The sequence below is a fragment of the Saccharomyces mikatae genome (assembly GCF_947241705.1).
Source record: "Saccharomyces mikatae IFO 1815 strain IFO1815 genome assembly, chromosome: 10".
NCBI classification, from domain to species: Eukaryota; Fungi; Ascomycota; class Saccharomycetes; order Saccharomycetales; family Saccharomycetaceae; genus Saccharomyces; species Saccharomyces mikatae.
Genome location: NC_079265.1, coordinates 458,109 through 475,654, shown reverse-complemented (window position 1 = coordinate 475,654; position 17,546 = coordinate 458,109). Strand labels below are relative to the sequence as shown.

The following is a 17,546-nucleotide window of genomic DNA, read 5'->3' as shown; positions in this document are numbered from 1 at the left end:
TATGGATACTTACACTCGGAAATGTACTATCTTGACTAGGTCAGTTCGAAAGTTTGTTGAGACGTATCCTAATTCGACTAACATTAATGGTAAGAGGCTCTATATATGAAATAGACAGCGTGACAATGGAAACTGTTTTGGCTGTGGATCCGGCTACCATGATCATCAAAGAGTGCATCAATCTTTGTTCCACCATGAACAAACAGTCTAGAGATAAGTCACAGACAACTGTGGCTGCATTGCTGGGTGGGGGTAGTGATATATTTATAAATCAAAGTGATTTGTTTGTTGACAGCTTCCACAGTTTGTCAGATTCTAAACATTATGACAGTCTGATCTCTGGCTTGGTACAGCTACGACTGAAAATTAATGATTTGAAATGTTTGGATGATATGAATGCTCTAGAACTGTTAAATCCATTTTTACAAATAGTTAGTGTGAGTTCAGTATCAGGCTATACTACTTCTTTAGCTCTGGATTCGTTACAGAAAATTTTTACTTTAAAAATTATAAACAAAGCATCTACCGATATTCAAATTGCTATTAGGGAAACTGTTGTTGCTTTAACACATTGTAGATTTGAAGCCTCAAAGCAACTTTCAGATGACTCCGTTTTATTAAAAGTCGTCATCTTACTGCGCCAAATAATAATCTCTTCCTTTGGGGATTATCTTTCTGACACTATAATATATGATGTTTTGCAAACAACACTTTCCTTGGCATGCAATATGCAAAGGAGCGAAGTTTTGAGGAAAACGGCTGAAGTTACAATTGCAAGGATAACCGTTAAACTATTCACAAAGTTGAAATTACTAGATCCACCTACAAGAACGGAAAAATACATCAATGACGAAAGTTACGCCGATAATAATTTGAAGGATGACATCATAGGTACTACTGTGCCTGGTAAAGAATTGAGTAGTATTGATGACGATGATGACGATAACTTTGTTGCTGACAATCATAAAAATGAAAATGTAACTGAGCAGGTTAGCAGGGAGCGAAATTATAATCAAGAAAAGAGCAAAGCAGTTGAGCCAAATTATGGAATAACAGTCATTAAGGATTATTTAGGATTACTACTATCACTGATTATGCCAGAGAATATAATGAAGCATACAACTTCGGCCATGAATTTGTCTTTACAGCTAATAAATACCGCTATTGAAATATCGGGTGACAAATTTCCTCTCTACCCCCGACTGTTCAATCTAATTTCTGATCCTATTTTTAAAAGCATTGTGTTCCTTATACAGAGCTCTACTCAACATTATCTTTTGCAAGCTACTTTACAATTATTCACGAGTTTGGTTGTAATACTGGGTGATTATTTACCTATGCAAATAGAATTGACTTTGAGGAGGATATTTGAGATTCTAGAGGACGCAGCTGGTGCCGATAATGTGATTAAGCAAAAACCACCCTCAATCAAGGAATTGATTATTGAACAGCTCTCTGTATTGTGGATTCACTCCCCCGCGTTCTTTCTACAACTTTTTGTAACTTTCGACTGTAATCTGGACATGTCGGATCTTTCGATCGACTTTATAAAGGAGCTAGCAAAATTTTCTCTACCAGCAGCAGCAATCAATACTTCTAATAATGTTCCTCCCATATGTCTTGAAGGAGTAGTTTCACTTATTGACAATATATATAATGACTTACAGGGATTGGATAAGGCAGAATTTGTAAAGCATCAGAAAGAAATTGAAATTTTAAAGCAGAGAAATAGGAAAACCGAATTCATATTGTGTGTTGAAACATTCAACGAAAAGGCAAAGAAGGGTATCTCGATGTTGATTAAGAAAGGATTTATTGAATCAGATTCCGATAGAGCCATTGCTTCTTTTCTATTCCTGAATAATGGACGTTTAAACAAAAAGACTATAGGTTTGTTACTATGTGATCCGGGGAAAATATCACTATTAAAGAAATTTATAGATCTGTTTGACTTCAAAGGTTTAAGAGTTGACGAGGCAATTAGAATTTTATTGACAAAATTTAGATTGCCAGGAGAATCTCAACAGATTGAGAGAATTATTGAAGCATTTTCAGCAAAATATTCAACCGATCAAAGCAAAAATAAGATGGAACTAGATGAAAGAAAATTGGAAAACAATGACGTAGAGTCAGTGATAGAAGACGAATCTATTTTTATACAACCTGATGCAGACTCTGTGTTTGTTCTGAGTTATTCGATAATCATGTTGAACACAGATTTTCATAACCCCCAGGTTAAGGAACATATGTCTTTTGACGACTATTCCAACAATTTGCGGGGATGCTATAATGGTGGAGATTTTCCTTCCTGTTACCTGCAAAAAATTTACACATCCATCAAAGTTAAGGAAATAGTTATGCCTGAGGAGCATCACGGAAATGAAAGATGGTTTGAAGATGCTTGGAATAATTTAATATCTTCAACATCTGTGATGACAGAGATTCAAAGAGGTTTTAAAAATCCAGTTTCCAAGCTGGTTCAAGTTGACATTCTTCAGTTTGAGAAGGCAATTTTTTCAAATGTTAGAGATATTATCTTAAAAACGCTACTCGATATATTTGCGGTTGCATCCAGTGAACAAATATCGTTACGTATTTTGGACACAATACGCAAGTGTATTTTTATCAACTATTACTTCTCCTTCGACCAATCATTCAACGATATCATTCTTCGTCTGGGAGAAATGACGACACTGGCGCATACTAATTCAAAAGAGGATCATCTAGATGCTGAGAGCGTTCCCTTGGTTGAGATATTTGTCGAAGATACAGAGTCAAAAATATCCATTAGTTGCCAAAGTATAAAACTTGGACAAAACTTTAAGGGCCAGTTATGTACCGTACTATATTTTCAAATCCTCAGAGAAATGAGGGATCCTAGCGTTATTTCTACTGAACTCTGGAGTCAAGTCATTCAAATCATACTGAAATTATTCGAGAACTTAATGATGGAATCAAATTCGGAATTTTTCAATAATTTCCATACGTTCTTAAAACTTCCCGAATTACCGTTACCAGAACCAGATATCTCTATTCGCAAGACAAAGATGAATAGAAGCCTCCTTTCTACATTTGCATCGTATTTGAAGGGTGATGAAGAGCCTTCGGAAGAAGACATCGACTTTTCTAGGAAAGCACTTGAATGTATTAAGACCAGCTCTGCCTTCAGCTCAGTCTTCGAAAATAGTCATATCATTACCCCTAAGTTGGTTGAAGCGCTTCTTTCTTCTCTTGTGACTGATAGAACGAATGAAAACTCTCCTTATTTCGAGCAGGACCTTCTTTTTTTGTTGGAAATAGCCATTATAGTGATATCAGAAGCACATTATGAGAAAGAACTTGGCACGGTAATTGCCGAACATGTGGCTAATATTTCAAATTTAGACGGCCTTACCAAGGAGGCTGTTGCAAGGTTTGGCTCCTACAAAATGTTTTTGGTTTCAAGATTCAATAACCCACAGAACATTTTAAATGATTTGATAGAGCATGATTTTTTGATCAAGAATGAAATTTTCAACACTAAATTTTATGAGAGCGAATCGGGGAAGCAGGTACTGGATAGTCTGTTTAAATATCTAGAAGAGGTAAAGTACAATGAGCAGGTTCTCAATAATGTAGGTTTTTGGAAGTTTTTAAGGAAGCTAATGTCAACTAAAGACAGTCAATTGATTGTCTACCAATTTTTGGAGAAGTATATTCAGAACGGTGAAATATTTTTAGATGATGGGAATTTCATGAACATACTAAGTCTGCTTGATGAGATGTCATGTGCTGGAGCCGTCGGTAGAGAATGGGAACAAAAGTGTGAAAAGTTACTAGATAATGGTGGCGGAGCACCTGTAGACAATCCATATCGTTCCATTATTGATATTTCCAGCCGTTCCATTAATATCACGGCCGATTTACTTTCGGCTGTTAAAGCGAGTAATACTGTACTTAACAAGACGGAAATTATAGCTGCTATTCAGGGTCTTGCTCACCAATGTCTCAACCCTTGCGAAGAATTGGGCATGCAAGCATTGCAAGAGTTAGAATGCCTTTTATTATCTCCTACCAGTCAAATTCGGTCGGAAGAAGTTGCGTTGGACGATCTAATAGAAGCTGGATTATTGCCGATATTCGAACTAGATGAAATCCAAGATATAAAAATGAAACGAGTTACAGATATTTTATCCGTACTTTCTAAGATTTTTCTGCATCAACTTGTAGAAGGTACCGCAAATAACGAAACTTTTTTGAGGGTGCTAAATGTGTTTAACAAGTATGTAGATGATCCTACAGTGGAAAAGCAGTTACAAGAGCTGATTATTTCTAAGAGAGAAATACAAAAGGAAGAGGCAAATATTGACGTAACAGTACCAACTAATTCAGAAGAATTGACGTTATCAAGTAATCATAGGTAGAATTCTCGTAAGTAATTATGTCTTATATATTATACCTCCATTGTATATTGATGTTGCGGCTTATGCTGCCGTTAAATGTTCATATATCCTACGCGTCGCATCACGTTAGAGAGAACGTAACAAGGTTTTTTTTTCGTGTCACCACGAATGGCGTGAAAGCTTCGAGAATAGTTTTTAATTGAAATTCTAATTTATGTGAAAAAAAATGTACCCCTGTGAAGATTGCTCTTTAACCTTGGCCCATCTAGTAGGTCATTTATGAACTGTGACAGAAGTTTCGTCAATTACGGACAAACAGATAAGGTAGTATTGTTGAGGCAACATGGATTTATTTAACAAGGAGGAAGCGAGCTTCCAGGGTGTGCTGAAAAGGTTGCTCGACGTTTGCAAGTATCATAGCAGGTATCGTGGTTCGAATTTAGACCCAATGGTTAAAGTTGGTACTGAAATGAGTAAAATTAGCAGCTACTTGAAATGCATTTTACTGAAGCATTCTGCTGCTCATGATAGTGTATCTCTAACTCAATCCAATGAGAATCCATACAAGAGTCTGTTCAAAGACGTACAACTACTTGATTTGTATCACCATCTTTTGTTTGGTTGTGTACGTTTGCTTTTCGATGAAGATATGCCATATTTTAGGATGAATTCACAGAAACTCTTTCCCATGTTATTATTCAAGGTCTACTATAAATTAAGGGATGTTTCCTATGCTACAAATGAAATGCGCCTCGGTTCCTTAATAAGTGCATTTGTATACTACTTTAAGAGTAGGTATGACTTTATTAGCTGTAATTCGTTGAAATATGAAAGCGTTCGAGATATTATGTCACGTGAGTTTTGCCTGATAAATCCTCCGTTAATTGATTTGGAACAAGTTGTAAAAAGAGCCTATTATAGATTAGATATAGAAAAGTTCACGATCAATAATAAGTTAGTTGAGATTTTTGAATTGGAGAGTGGGCACATCGCGATTTTTGAGGTTCTTTCTGGCGAAATGCCTTATACTTTACAAACCATAGATAACCTGTTTCAATCCCTTGCGTCCGGAAACCATGATTTAATGAATGTTGGGCGGTCGTTGCTATTTCGAACATTTAGGTCCGAAGATCTTGATGTCGTCAAAATTGATGATAATGGGGTCAAACTAAAGACGGCGATGGGCAACGGTATCGTGTTAAGGTTAACTTGCAAAGATCCCATCCAATGGCAAGCACATTGGAAGCATTCTATCAAAAAAAATTTTGATCCAACTGCTAAGCGTAAAAATAAGGAATCTGAGAATAAAAATATTCAACATTCCGATGTAAGACATAACATGACCAACCATTTTAGCTCACAAAAAAATATTGATGTGCCTATTGGCCCTATTGAACCATCAAATACAATACATAATGGCCGCACGCTGCATAGATCAACTCTTCTACCTGGAAATCTGTCCTCCCTAATAGAAGCGTCTCAGAAATTTCCCAAGGAAGAGTCGATATCAGTCATGGATGAAGAGGTAGCTATTGACAACACTTCAGATCTTGACACCTCCTTGAAAGATATTGAGTCCCTAAGTTGTGAAAAGCTGATTGAATTGGATAGAAGTATGCATGTGCCCCTTTCGCCAAAATATATGGATACACCCACTTTACAAAACGTTAGAACGGCCTCTCAAGTATTTAGCCTAGAGAGCGTCTCGCCTGAACTGATAGAGAATGTTGCATCTGAAATTGATGACACTGAGAGCATAATTTCTGAAGAGGAAAAAGGAAAAGGCGGCAAAGACCTTTTCGATCCAGATGTCGATTACTACAAACCAACGCTATATCGGCGCAAATCTTCATCTCTACTAAGTATCTTTACGAAAAATAAAAAAAATCTAACTATTGATATACCCAAAAATCCTTCAGGATCATTGTTTAGTTTGCCAGGCGATCAACAATCGCTTACTCCTGTATCAGCAAATTCCTGCGATGATCACATTGATGAAACATATGTATCATTTCCATTGACCGTAGAGGCATCCACCAGTGCAGTACTTTTCGAAAACGATTCAGTTAAAGCTTCTCTCTGGAATGGCAAATCATGGGCGCCGTTAAGCAAAGGGAAAATGTGCCTATCTTTAATCTCATCCAGAGACAACGGGACTTTACTGATTATATATAAGGACTTCGAAAGAGAGAAGTGTAAATTAGTAGCGAGATTAGAACCTAACTGGAAATGCAACAGGTCAACGGCGCAAGACGTACAACTCCGAATGTCCTCTTCGGATCTCAGAGCTAGTGTATTTGAAAGGATTGATGATATCACGCTGTCCATACGCTGCATACAAGCTGCTAGGTTGATGAGTGTGTTACAACATCAGGTGCAGAATAGCCAAACATCATCTCTTTCTCCCTCCGCTACTGCAAGAACTTTGTCTACCATAGCTTCATCTTCATGCTTCAGTCGTAATGTAACGAGATCATCCACAGAAAAATCAGAATTGGCTAATATGAAAGACGCATCGGAGAGTATAAACTCTTCGCTTCTGTTATCTTCAGTTAAAGTAAGGCAACACGTTAAAACCAAGTCAAACATCTGGAAACCATCTCGGGTAGGCTTTACTGACATCTTTTCCCAGGAATATAAAGGCGTTGTGATTGCAATAAAATTTGTGATTTGTTCTGACGCGGAAGGAACATTGTATCCCAGAGAGTATAATTCCCGGCTCCATGATATAAAAAGGATTGGGAGGACAGGACTGTCGTTCGCGGATCAGGAAGAGGCGTATTTACTGGAATTTAAAGAACAGAACGTTGTAGACCACGTTTATAAACTATTTATGCCCTTCAACACATCTTAGCAATCCAGTTAAGTACCCCCCCCCTCATTGTACTTTTACTTTAATAATCTTACGTAACGATAAAAAATTTGTATCTTTAAAAAAAATAATGCTCCAACTCATATATGCGATAACCAATCCATCTATTATTTGAAATTCATCCTATTGTTGCAGCTGTTGAAATATCTCCTCAGAAATTTGCGCGGATACATTTTCGATTTCAACGGTGCCATTATTTTTCTGTCACTGACACCTGTGCTCCTGAACGGATATCGGCATTTACGAAAGTTGCCTCCCAATGTTCGATAGAAGTTCGTGAATATTCAGAGTGTCGTTATTGGAATAGAATGGTTGCTTTTGTGACGGCGTCAGGATAAATGGTGAGTCACTGAAAAGAATTCGGCGAAGTAAAAAAAACCGACGTTAAAGATTATTTCTTTATATTACTCTCACAATAAGAGTTTACAAATAAATCAAATCACATATACATATCAAAAAACCAAGTTTAAAGATGTTCAACACTACACCGATTAATATTGACAAATGGTTGAAGGAAAATGAAGATCTTTTGAAACCGCCAGTGAATAATTACTGCCTACATAGAGGGGGGTTCACTGTGATGATTGTCGGCGGGCCCAATGAAAGAACTGACTATCACATTAATCCAACCCCTGAATGGTTCTATCAAAAAAAAGGTTCTATGCTTTTGAAGGTTGTGGATGAGACTGACGCCGAACCAAAGTTCATTGATATTACCATCAATGAGGGAGATTCGTATCTATTGCCAGGAAATGTCCCTCATAGTCCAGTTCGGTTTGCTAATACTGTTGGGATTGTTGTGGAGCAGGATAGACCTGGTGGAGAAAATGATAAGATAAGATGGTATTGTTCACACTGTCGTCAAGTGGTTCATGAAAGCGAACTTCAAATGTTAGATTTAGGTACCCAGGTGAAAGAAGCCATTTTAGATTTCGAAAATGACGTTGAGAAAAGAACGTGTTTTCATTGCAAGACATTGAACTACGCACGCCCCCAGTCTCATTAAGTACTAGGAATAGGTGTTGTTTGTACTTTTATAGGCCCTTTTGTTACGTACGGTGGCGGCACTGAGTTGCGGTGCCCATTTTTTTTTTCATTTAATTAAGGCAGCTTTTCATCAAGAATAAAATGCTTGAATATAATGACTAATAAGAAGAGCCAGTGAACGACTATGTCTTCAAGCGATGTTTTGATTCATTCTGATGACCCACGCCATCCAGCAAACCTTATTTGCACCCTTTGCAAGCAATTTTTTTACAATGATTGGTGTACTGGAACCGGTGGTGGCATCTCAATGAGAGACCCGAAGACAAACTATTATTATCTCGCACCATCAGGGGTACAAAAGGAGCAAATGACTCCCGAGGACTTGTTTGTTATGGATTCTCAAACGTTAGAGTACTTGCGTTCTCCGAAACTTTATAAGCCAAGCGCATGTACTCCATTGTTTTTAGCGTGCTATCAAAAGAAAAATGCAGGTGCTATAATACATACACATTCCCAGAATGCCGTAATGTGCTCCTTGATCTTTGATGATGAATTCAGGATTGCTAACATCGAACAAATTAAAGCGATTCCAAGTGGAAAATTCGACCCTGTGACTAAGAAATCGATAGCGTTATCATTTTTTGATACGTTAAAAATTCCCATAATTGAGAACATGGCGCATGAGGACGAATTGATCGATGACTTGCATAAAACGTTTACAAATTATCCGGATACATGCGCTGTTATAGTAAGGAGGCATGGTATCTTTGTCTGGGGACCCACCATTGATAAGGCCAAGATTTTCAACGAAGCCATCGATTATCTGATGGAACTGGCCTTGAAGATGTACAAACTCGGGATTCCTCCCGACTGTGGCATTGGAGAAGAGAAGGAGCATTTGAAATTGTACCGGAAGTGACGATCCGATGCTTAGTTTCTTACCTAATACATATGTATGTATGTATATCTATCTATACACGTTGTTTTGATCAGCACTGTATTATTTTTTTGCCTTCGATTCGTAGACTTTCTCCCATATTACATGCTCATTCTCAACTCTATTCTTGGTGTCCTTTAGCATCGGTACGTTCTCCTTGTCGATAGGAGCAAGGTTGTCGTCGTTTTCGGCATCTATGAGACCGACTAGTGCAATCTCGCTGCCTCGAAGTAACTGTGCTTTACAGATGAACTCCTTACCTATACGGTTGAAAACGTCAGATATGAATAAGTTAGTATTCTTGTCAAAGCCGTTTAAACTAGCTATCAGGCATTCACCGTCAATTTTAATTATAACTATCCTTTTATTCAAGTATTCTTTCAGTATTGGCGACATGGAACACGATGGCTTACTCTTTTCGTGTTGTAAATTGTTTGTTGGCTCACTCTTATAACAGACACGTAAGATTTTTTTTTTTTTCTCTTTCACGCATAGTAGTGTTTCTATGATTTCAAGGGATAGAATCAACAATAACAACAAGAGCCAGAAGAAGTGTACCACAGACGTGTAGAAACAATCAATATAATGGTCAGTCGAGGTAGAACAGATGAGGTATCCACAGATGTCTCGGAGACTAATTCCGATCGGTCGTTGATGATTACAGAAACATCATCACCGTTCAGATCTATATTCTCCCGTAGTGGGAAGATAACGAATACTGGTGTTTTGGAGGAATCTGACAAACAGATACTAGAATGGGCAGGCAAGCTCGAGTTGGAGAGTATGGAACTAAGGGAAAGCTCTGATAAACTGATTAAAGTCTTAAATGAGAATTCCAAGACATTATGTAAATCGCTAAGCAGATTTAACCAGCTATGGGAACAGGATGCTGCAAGGAACGGTTCGTATCGAACATTATATGCATACCCTTAAGTTATCTATATATCTACATTAGATATTCAGTTACTAACAACTGTGGTAGGAAACACGAAAACGCTAATAAAGGACCTGGCCTCCCGAATTGAAAGCCAACTGGACAAAGTGTCGGCAACAATGCTGTCAAAAAGCGATGAGAAGAGGACGAAGCCTGACTTCAACTTCCGGCAACCGTTGGTTGAAGAACTAAGCAGGTACAATTCCAAGATAACGCGACACGTCACTAATAAGCAGCATGAGACGGAAAAGTCGATGAGGTGCACCCAGGAGATGCTTTTCAACGTCGGCAGCCAACTGGAGGACGTACAAAAGGTGCTTCTCTCTCTTTCTAAAGACATGCAAGTTTTACAAACCCGTCAGGCTTCCCTGGAGGTGGCATTGCGAGAAAAGACAGATCACGTCTACGACCGCCGTGACACGTCTTTGAATGGCACCACACTCTTGCATGATACGGACGAAATCCACGATAAGCAGCACAAGAAGTCCGTGCCACCACCTAGAATGATGGTCACAAGGTCCATGAAACGAGGAAGGTCCACCTCACCCACCATATCCACCAGTCAAGAGCACAACGGTGACGAGCTTGATGACGATGCTAGCCATCGCCTGAAGCGTGCGGCCAGAACCATTATCCCCTGGGAGGAACTAAGACCCGACACTCTGGAATCCGAGCTGTGAGATCGGTGTCTTGCTCCTTTCATCTACATACACATATGTAACAGCAGAATATGCTCTACGTAAATCGGCCCAATCAACAAACAAGCGTTGCTCATCGGATTTCAAACTACCCCAACAGAGAAGATAGTCTTGATAGTATCCCACCGGAAGAGACGGAATAAACACCGAACTTATTTCTGTAATAAAAAACCACGCCAGCTAGATATAAAGCAGAAAAGGGTTCCAGTCGATGTTCACCACGACCAAGACAAGACAAGACTAGATTAGATAAAGATGAGTGCTTCCAAGATGGCCATGTCCAATCTAGAGAGAATATTAGAACTGGTTCCTCTTTCGCCCACCAGTTTTGTTACGCGATACCTGCCTGCTGCACCCGTAGGGTCCAAGGGCACGTTTGGTGGGACGCTAGTATCACAATCGCTGCTGGCATCGCTGCATACCGTGCCATTGAACTTCTTTCCCACGTCACTGCATTCGTACTTCATCAAGGGCGGTGACCCGCGAGCCAAGATCACGTACCATGTGCAGAATCTGCGAAACGGCAGAAATTTCATCCATAAGCAGGTTACTGCCTACCAGCACGACAAACTCATCTTCACCTCGATGATCTTGTTTGCCGTGCAACGGTCTAAGGAGCATGATTCCTTGCAGCATTGGGAGACTATCCCGGGCCTGGAGGACGAGCAACCGGACCCTCATCGGTACGAAGAAGCCACTTCACTTTTCCAAAAAGAAGTCTTGAACCCACAGAAACTGAGCCGGTATGCCTCTTTATCTGACAGGTTCCAAGACGCAGCGTCCATGAGCAAGTACGTGGACGCGTTTCAGTACGGTGTCATGGAGTACCAATTCCCCAAGGACATGTTCTATTCCGCAAAACACACCGATGAGTTGGATTACTTCGTCAAAGTGAGACCCCCCATTACTACCGTGGAGCACACAGTCGACGAGTCCTCTTTGCACAAGCACCATCCGTACAGAATCTCGAAGAGTATTACTCCCGAGAACGATGCCCGCTACAACTACGTGGCCTTTGCGTACCTTTCGGATTCGTACCTCCTGCTCACGATCCCGTACTTCCACAACCTGCCTTTGTACTGCCACAGTTTCAGCGTTTCGCTTGACCACACCATCTACTTTCACCAGTTGCCCCATGTGAACAATTGGATCCACCTGAAGATTTTGAATCCCAGGTCTCATTGGGACAAGCACCTCGTGCAAGGCAAGTACTTCGACACGCAGTCCGGCCACATCATGGCAAGTGTCTCCCAAGAGGGATACGTTGTCTACGGGTCCGAACGAGACATCCGGGCCAAGTTCTGAGAAATAATTGCCCCATTTAATACATCTTCTTCCCATACATATATGTATATTCTTATAATCCACTATTCTGATATCACCTTCTACGAGCGGGTATTATGACTTTTCTCCTTTTGATCTCACTATGAAAAGGACTCGAATAACACACTAAGGTCCACAATCCCATGCAGCTCACCACGGCACCACAACGACGCACCAATGCCATCAGACGTAGCATCAAGCACCGGGCTTCCCACTCCGTGGACCGTCAGATACAGCAAGTCCAAGAAGAGAGAGTATTTCTTCAACCCGGAGACAAAGCACTCACAATGGGAGGAGCCTGAAGGTACCGACAAGGATCAACTGCACGAACACTTAAAAGACCACCCAGTACGCGTTAGATGTCTGCATATCCTCATCAAGCACAAGGATTCAAGAAGGCCCGCATCGCATAGATCGGAGAACATTACAATATCCAAGCAAGAGGCCACGGACGAGTTGAAGACCTTGGTCACGAGGCTGGATGACGATTCCAAGACAAACTCCTTTGAGGCCTTAGCCAAGGAGAGATCCGACTGCTCTTCGTATAAGAGAGGCGGTGATCTAGGCTGGTTTGGCAGAGGTGAGATGCAGCCCAGCTTCGAAGATGCCGCCTTCGACCTCAAGGTTGGAGACGTGAGTGATATCGTCGAATCTGGCAGCGGAGTCCATGTGATCAAGCGTGTAGGTTAGGTTCGCAGACGCTCCTCTGTCCAGTCTCTTCAGCTCTTACTCCATTGTAGTTTCGCCTTCACTTCACATTCAATACATGAGAGAAAAAATTCACTATTGTCACATTATTAAATGATGCTGTTTTTCACAGCGAGCGGAACCGGGCCTGAAAAATTTTTTCTCTTTCCTCTCCAGATGACTCAGTTAACATATAAGTATATTATATAATGTATAACAAAAGAGGAGACTGTTCTTTTTAATGTATATTGTATCATATTCATTCCTGTTTGATTATTTTTTATTAGTTTTTGTCGTCTTGCAAACAGTTAAGAAACAAAGCAGAGATGGGCTTATTAACGAAGGTCGCTACATCTAGACAATTCTCTACCACGAGATGCGTTGCAAAGAAGCTGAACAAGTATTCTTATATCATCACTGAGCCAAAGGGCCAGGGGGCCTCTCAGGCCATGCTTTATGCCACCGGCTTCAAAAAAGATGATTTTAAAAAGCCTCAGGTGGGTGTTGGTTCCTGTTGGTGGTCTGGTAACCCATGTAACATGCATCTTTTAGACTTGAATAACAGATGTTCTCAATCCATCGAAAAGGCCGGCTTAAAGGCTATGCAATTCAACACCATCGGTGTTTCAGACGGTATCTCTATGGGTACCAAAGGTATGAGATATTCATTGCAAAGTAGAGAAATTATTGCAGACTCCTTTGAAACTATCATGATGGCGCAACACTACGATGCTAACATCGCCATCCCATCATGTGACAAAAACATGCCAGGTGTGATGATGGCCATGGGTAGACACAACAGACCTTCCATCATGGTTTACGGTGGTACTATCTTGCCCGGTCATCCAACGTGTGGGTCTTCCAAGATCTCCAAAAACATTGATATCGTCTCTGCTTTCCAATCCTACGGTGAATACATCTCCAAACAGTTCACTGAAGAAGAAAGAGAAGATGTCGTAGAACATGCATGCCCAGGTCCTGGTTCTTGTGGTGGTATGTACACTGCCAACACAATGGCTTCTGCTGCTGAAGTGCTAGGTTTGACTATTCCAAACTCTTCTTCCTTCCCAGCCGTTTCTAAAGAGAAGTTAGCCGAGTGTGACAGTATCGGTGAGTACATCAAAAAGACAATGGAACTGGGAATCTTGCCTCGTGACGTCCTCACCAAGGAGGCTTTTGAAAACGCCATTACTTATGTCGTTGCAACCGGTGGTTCCACTAATGCTGTTTTGCATTTGGTGGCTGTCGCTCATTCTGCAGGTGTCAAGTTGTCTCCAGATGATTTCCAAAGAATCAGTAATACCACACCATTAATCGGTGACTTCAAACCTTCTGGTAAGTATGTTATGGCTGATTTAATCAATGTTGGTGGTACCCAATCTGTGATCAAATACCTATATGAAAACAATATGTTGCATGGTAACACCATGACTGTTACAGGTGACACTTTGGCAGAACGTGCTAAGAAGGCACCAAGCTTACCTGATGGTCAAGAGATTATTAAGCCGCTTTCTCATCCAATCAAGGCCAACGGTCATTTGCAAATTCTATATGGTTCCTTGGCCCCAGGAGGTGCTGTCGGTAAGATCACCGGTAAGGAGGGTACTTACTTCAAAGGTAAGGCCCGTGTATTCGAAGAAGAAGGTGCCTTCATTGAAGCCTTGGAAAGAGGTGAAATCAAGAAGGGTGAAAAAACCGTCGTTGTTATCAGATATGAAGGACCAAGAGGTGCTCCAGGTATGCCTGAAATGCTAAAGCCTTCCTCTGCTCTGATGGGCTACGGTTTGGGTAAAGATGTTGCATTGTTGACTGATGGTAGATTTTCCGGTGGTTCTCATGGGTTCTTGATCGGTCATATTGTTCCAGAAGCCGCTGAAGGTGGTCCTATTGGGTTGGTCAAAGACGGTGATGAAATCATTATCGATGCTGACAACAACAAGATTGACCTACTGGTCCCCGAAAAGGAAATAGCTCAACGTAAACAAAGCTGGGTTGCACCTCCACCTCGTTACACAAGAGGTACTCTATCCAAGTATGCTAAGTTGGTTTCCAACGCTTCCAACGGTTGTGTTTTAGATGCTTGATGCATTATAAGCACCAATCGGTGAATATATATATAGATTCTTCTTTTCCATCATCTTTTCTCTTCACAATTTCTTTCTTTATATATATAAATATTTATTATAGTCCATTGAATGGATAAACATCTATTTAAAAAAACGACGATCAGTACTTTTTTTAGTTATTCGCCTTTATCATTGATCAAGTCAACCTTGTTTCGCTGCAGCTAAAGCCTTTTGTTTTAATTTTTTACCCGCATATTTACTAACAAATGGCAACAATACCGTATTTAACGCAATAAGTGCGGTTAAAATACCATAGTTTCTACCCATCTTGCGCCTTGACACGTCAAAGAAAATAACTCTGTAAATATCAATGGCGTTATGAACTGGCATCATGTAGCCATATCTGTAGACATTATTATTTAGCGCTAAAGGGAAGAAGGATGGCGCAATATTAAGGATGACAAACGATAGTATCCAGAACCCGAGATACTGAGGACCTATGGTAATGACAAGCATTACTGCATTCTCATTAGCTCCGCCAGCGGCAAGCATGAAGAGCCACGTAGACATCCAATATATAATGAAGCCACCTCTACCGAAGGACTTGTTAAAATCCACATCAAAGATGGCGGTTGTTGTACAGAAGAACAAAGATGCAAAGAAAAAGGTGAACCATGACATGGCAATACGGTATAGTAAACCATTGGCTGGCCTTAGCACTTTTGCCATTTCGACATGCAATGGACCATATAACAAAAACTGGAAAAAGGTTAGCAGTAAACAGTAAACAACACCGATCTGGGTGGGCGCAAGCAGAATACGGTCTGTGAATGGTCTATGGTCGTAGTATTCGTAGTTATATTTGCCTGCTGCTGTGATATGCCTTATATTTCCCGTCAGGATATAGTTGTATGCCTGCGTAATGTTCGTCATTAATGCTGGTAGGTAATCTAATGCATAGAACGTTTGATAGTACTCTTCAATCTTCTGAGCAAATGGTAAAATCGTGGACTTCAGGTTTGTTGGGTCTCTACCAGTTTCATATACCACTTGGTTAAACACTGTGGAATTGAATAACGGAGCAGTATCATTAACCAATGATTCAAAAAGAGTCTGTGTGGCGTTTGGCTTGATATTAATGGCAAACCAATATTTTTCGTCATAGATCAATTCTATGACCTTATCATTGATTTGCTTGGACGTGTTCACGTGAAACTTCGTTTCGAAGCTAGAAGTATTATGAATTTCCCAATCGCAGGGCACTTTATTAATCAATGCGGGAAGAGCATATGATATAGAAGGCACGACCATAGAACTGTTGTTGTCCAAAATCACCACAGGAGGTTCTTGGATGACAGCCAGCAGCTTAACTTTGTGTAAGTACTTGCTAGTATCGTAAAGAGCCCCCCAAAACAAAACAAACATTGTAAAACAAATTATGGCCAGCAAGCAGTTCGTGAGGATGAATTTTAGAAGAACTTTTTTTCTTTGACTCTGTAAATCGGGAGAGAAGAATGAACCATTTAAATATGGAAGCGCTACGTTATCCTTGGACTTTAGTTGGATGTCCTTCAAGGAGTTGGTTGTTTGCTTGTCAATGTCCGGTACACCTTGTGTGAAAGCATCACCAATCACACTAGAAAGGTCATTTATGTTGTTACGTGCGCAATACTCTTCGTCTGTTTCAATCCTGTTACAAGCTGTCAGTTTCACCTCACCTGAAGATGAACTCATTCCTGCCCTTATTTATTGTTGAACTAACTGTATCTTGAGCGCCGATAATTAACTAGCATTTTTAAAATTGCAGGGGCTTCGAATAAACACTAGATCATCCTCAATCTGGTTCCAGGGACGAAGCGGCGCAGCCCTCTGTGGGTGGCTGCATATAATATATAGAGGCGACAATTTAAGAAAATATAAGATCTCGCTATTTAACATATACGTCTGGTGGCCAAGTAAAGATTCTTTCTTCCCAAAGCCGTGCTATTATGTATTTGCTGTTTGCTTATTTGGCAGCCCCTTCTGCAGCAGGCTTCTTCTTCTTCTTAGCATCGATGGTTTCCACTTTAACGTCTTTTAAGCCCTTTTCTTCCAGCAAGGAATGTATATAGGTTTCCACTTCATCCATCACGTCACCTTGAATGACAACCTCTTCTTTCTTCTCTGCATTCTTCGACACAGAACACCCTGTGGCGAACCTAGACGCAAATGTTTTGGCTAGTTTTTTCATGTCGATGTCGAAGACTTCTAACCCAGAGATAGCGACAATGTACTTTCTCTTGGTTCTGGCTTCTCTTTTGATGATCACCTTCGATGACAGCTTTTTGGCCAATTCTCTCTGTTCCCTGTTTTCCTGTTTCTTTTGAATTTTCAACAGGTCCTTTTCCAGCTTTTCTTCTCTTGCTTCACCAATACTGGATTCGGCCAATTTGTTGGTTACGGCTTCTACTTCCTCTTGTGCATTATCATCAGCACCATATAGTTTTGCATAAAGGTCTGCATGGTTGTCAGATAGCCAAACTTTGCAACGTTTTAATTTACCTGAAAATTCGCAGTATTCTGGTGGGTATGAGCAAACTCCACAATAGATGACTTCTTTCAACATTTTATAATATTCTTCTTCGTTTTTACTGTAGGTACTGTAAACAGTAAGACATGTG

General features: G+C 40.3%; 11 protein-coding genes across 11 annotated transcripts; 8 read left to right on the top strand and 3 right to left on the bottom strand.

Moving 5' to 3' along the window:
• Positions 1–86: 86 nt before the first annotated feature.
• On the top strand, positions 87–4,403 carry GEA1 (Arf family guanine nucleotide exchange factor GEA1; the record flags this gene model as incomplete). Its single annotated transcript, XM_056223548.1, has 1 exon — positions 87–4,403. One exon carries the CDS (start codon positions 87–89, stop codon positions 4,401–4,403), a length of 4,317 nt encoding a protein of 1,438 aa, XP_056077556.1.
• A 322-nt stretch (positions 4,404–4,725) lies between these two features.
• On the top strand, positions 4,726–7,236 carry RBH2 (Rbh2p; the record flags this gene model as incomplete). Its single annotated transcript, XM_056223547.1, has 1 exon — positions 4,726–7,236. One exon carries the CDS (start codon positions 4,726–4,728, stop codon positions 7,234–7,236), a length of 2,511 nt encoding a protein of 836 aa, XP_056077555.1.
• A 490-nt stretch (positions 7,237–7,726) lies between these two features.
• On the top strand, positions 7,727–8,260 carry BNA1 (3-hydroxyanthranilate 3,4-dioxygenase; the record flags this gene model as incomplete). The annotated part of the gene is made up of 1 exon (XM_056223546.1): positions 7,727–8,260. One exon carries the CDS (start codon positions 7,727–7,729, stop codon positions 8,258–8,260), a length of 534 nt encoding a protein of 177 aa, XP_056077554.1.
• A 165-nt stretch (positions 8,261–8,425) lies between these two features.
• MDE1 (methylthioribulose 1-phosphate dehydratase MDE1) lies at positions 8,426–9,160 on the top strand (the record flags this gene model as incomplete). The annotated part of the gene is made up of 1 exon (XM_056223545.1): positions 8,426–9,160. One exon carries the CDS (start codon positions 8,426–8,428, stop codon positions 9,158–9,160), a length of 735 nt encoding a protein of 244 aa, XP_056077553.1.
• An 81-nt stretch (positions 9,161–9,241) lies between these two features.
• On the bottom strand, positions 9,242–9,574 carry LSM8 (U4/U6-U5 snRNP complex subunit LSM8; the record flags this gene model as incomplete). The annotated part of the gene is made up of 1 exon (XM_056223544.1): positions 9,242–9,574. One exon carries the CDS (start codon positions 9,572–9,574, stop codon positions 9,242–9,244), a length of 333 nt encoding a protein of 110 aa, XP_056077552.1.
• A 189-nt stretch (positions 9,575–9,763) lies between these two features.
• REC107 (Rec107p) lies at positions 9,764–10,792 on the top strand (the record flags this gene model as incomplete). Its single annotated transcript, XM_056223543.1, has 2 exons — positions 9,764–10,079; positions 10,161–10,792. 2 exons carry the CDS (start codon positions 9,764–9,766, stop codon positions 10,790–10,792), a joined length of 948 nt encoding a protein of 315 aa, XP_056077551.1.
• A 273-nt stretch (positions 10,793–11,065) lies between these two features.
• TES1 (palmitoyl-CoA hydrolase) lies at positions 11,066–12,115 on the top strand (the record flags this gene model as incomplete). The annotated part of the gene is made up of 1 exon (XM_056223542.1): positions 11,066–12,115. The coding sequence occupies one exon, from the start codon at positions 11,066–11,068 to the stop codon at positions 12,113–12,115; it is 1,050 nt and encodes a 349-aa protein (XP_056077550.1).
• Positions 12,116–12,310: 195 nt separating this feature from the next.
• On the top strand, positions 12,311–12,823 carry ESS1 (peptidylprolyl isomerase ESS1; the record flags this gene model as incomplete). The annotated part of the gene is made up of 1 exon (XM_056223540.1): positions 12,311–12,823. The coding sequence occupies one exon, from the start codon at positions 12,311–12,313 to the stop codon at positions 12,821–12,823; it is 513 nt and encodes a 170-aa protein (XP_056077549.1).
• A 323-nt stretch (positions 12,824–13,146) lies between these two features.
• Positions 13,147–14,904, top strand: ILV3 (dihydroxy-acid dehydratase ILV3; the record flags this gene model as incomplete). Its single annotated transcript, XM_056223539.1, has 1 exon — positions 13,147–14,904. One exon carries the CDS (start codon positions 13,147–13,149, stop codon positions 14,902–14,904), a length of 1,758 nt encoding a protein of 585 aa, XP_056077548.1.
• Positions 14,905–15,087: 183 nt separating this feature from the next.
• SMKI10G2170 (uncharacterized protein) lies at positions 15,088–16,620 on the bottom strand (the record flags this gene model as incomplete). Its single annotated transcript, XM_056223538.1, has 1 exon — positions 15,088–16,620. One exon carries the CDS (start codon positions 16,618–16,620, stop codon positions 15,088–15,090), a length of 1,533 nt encoding a protein of 510 aa, XP_056077547.1.
• Positions 16,621–16,891: 271 nt separating this feature from the next.
• Positions 16,892–17,491, bottom strand: TMA22 (Tma22p; the record flags this gene model as incomplete). Its single annotated transcript, XM_056223537.1, has 1 exon — positions 16,892–17,491. One exon carries the CDS (start codon positions 17,489–17,491, stop codon positions 16,892–16,894), a length of 600 nt encoding a protein of 199 aa, XP_056077546.1.
• Between the last annotated feature and the right edge of the window lie 55 nt (positions 17,492–17,546).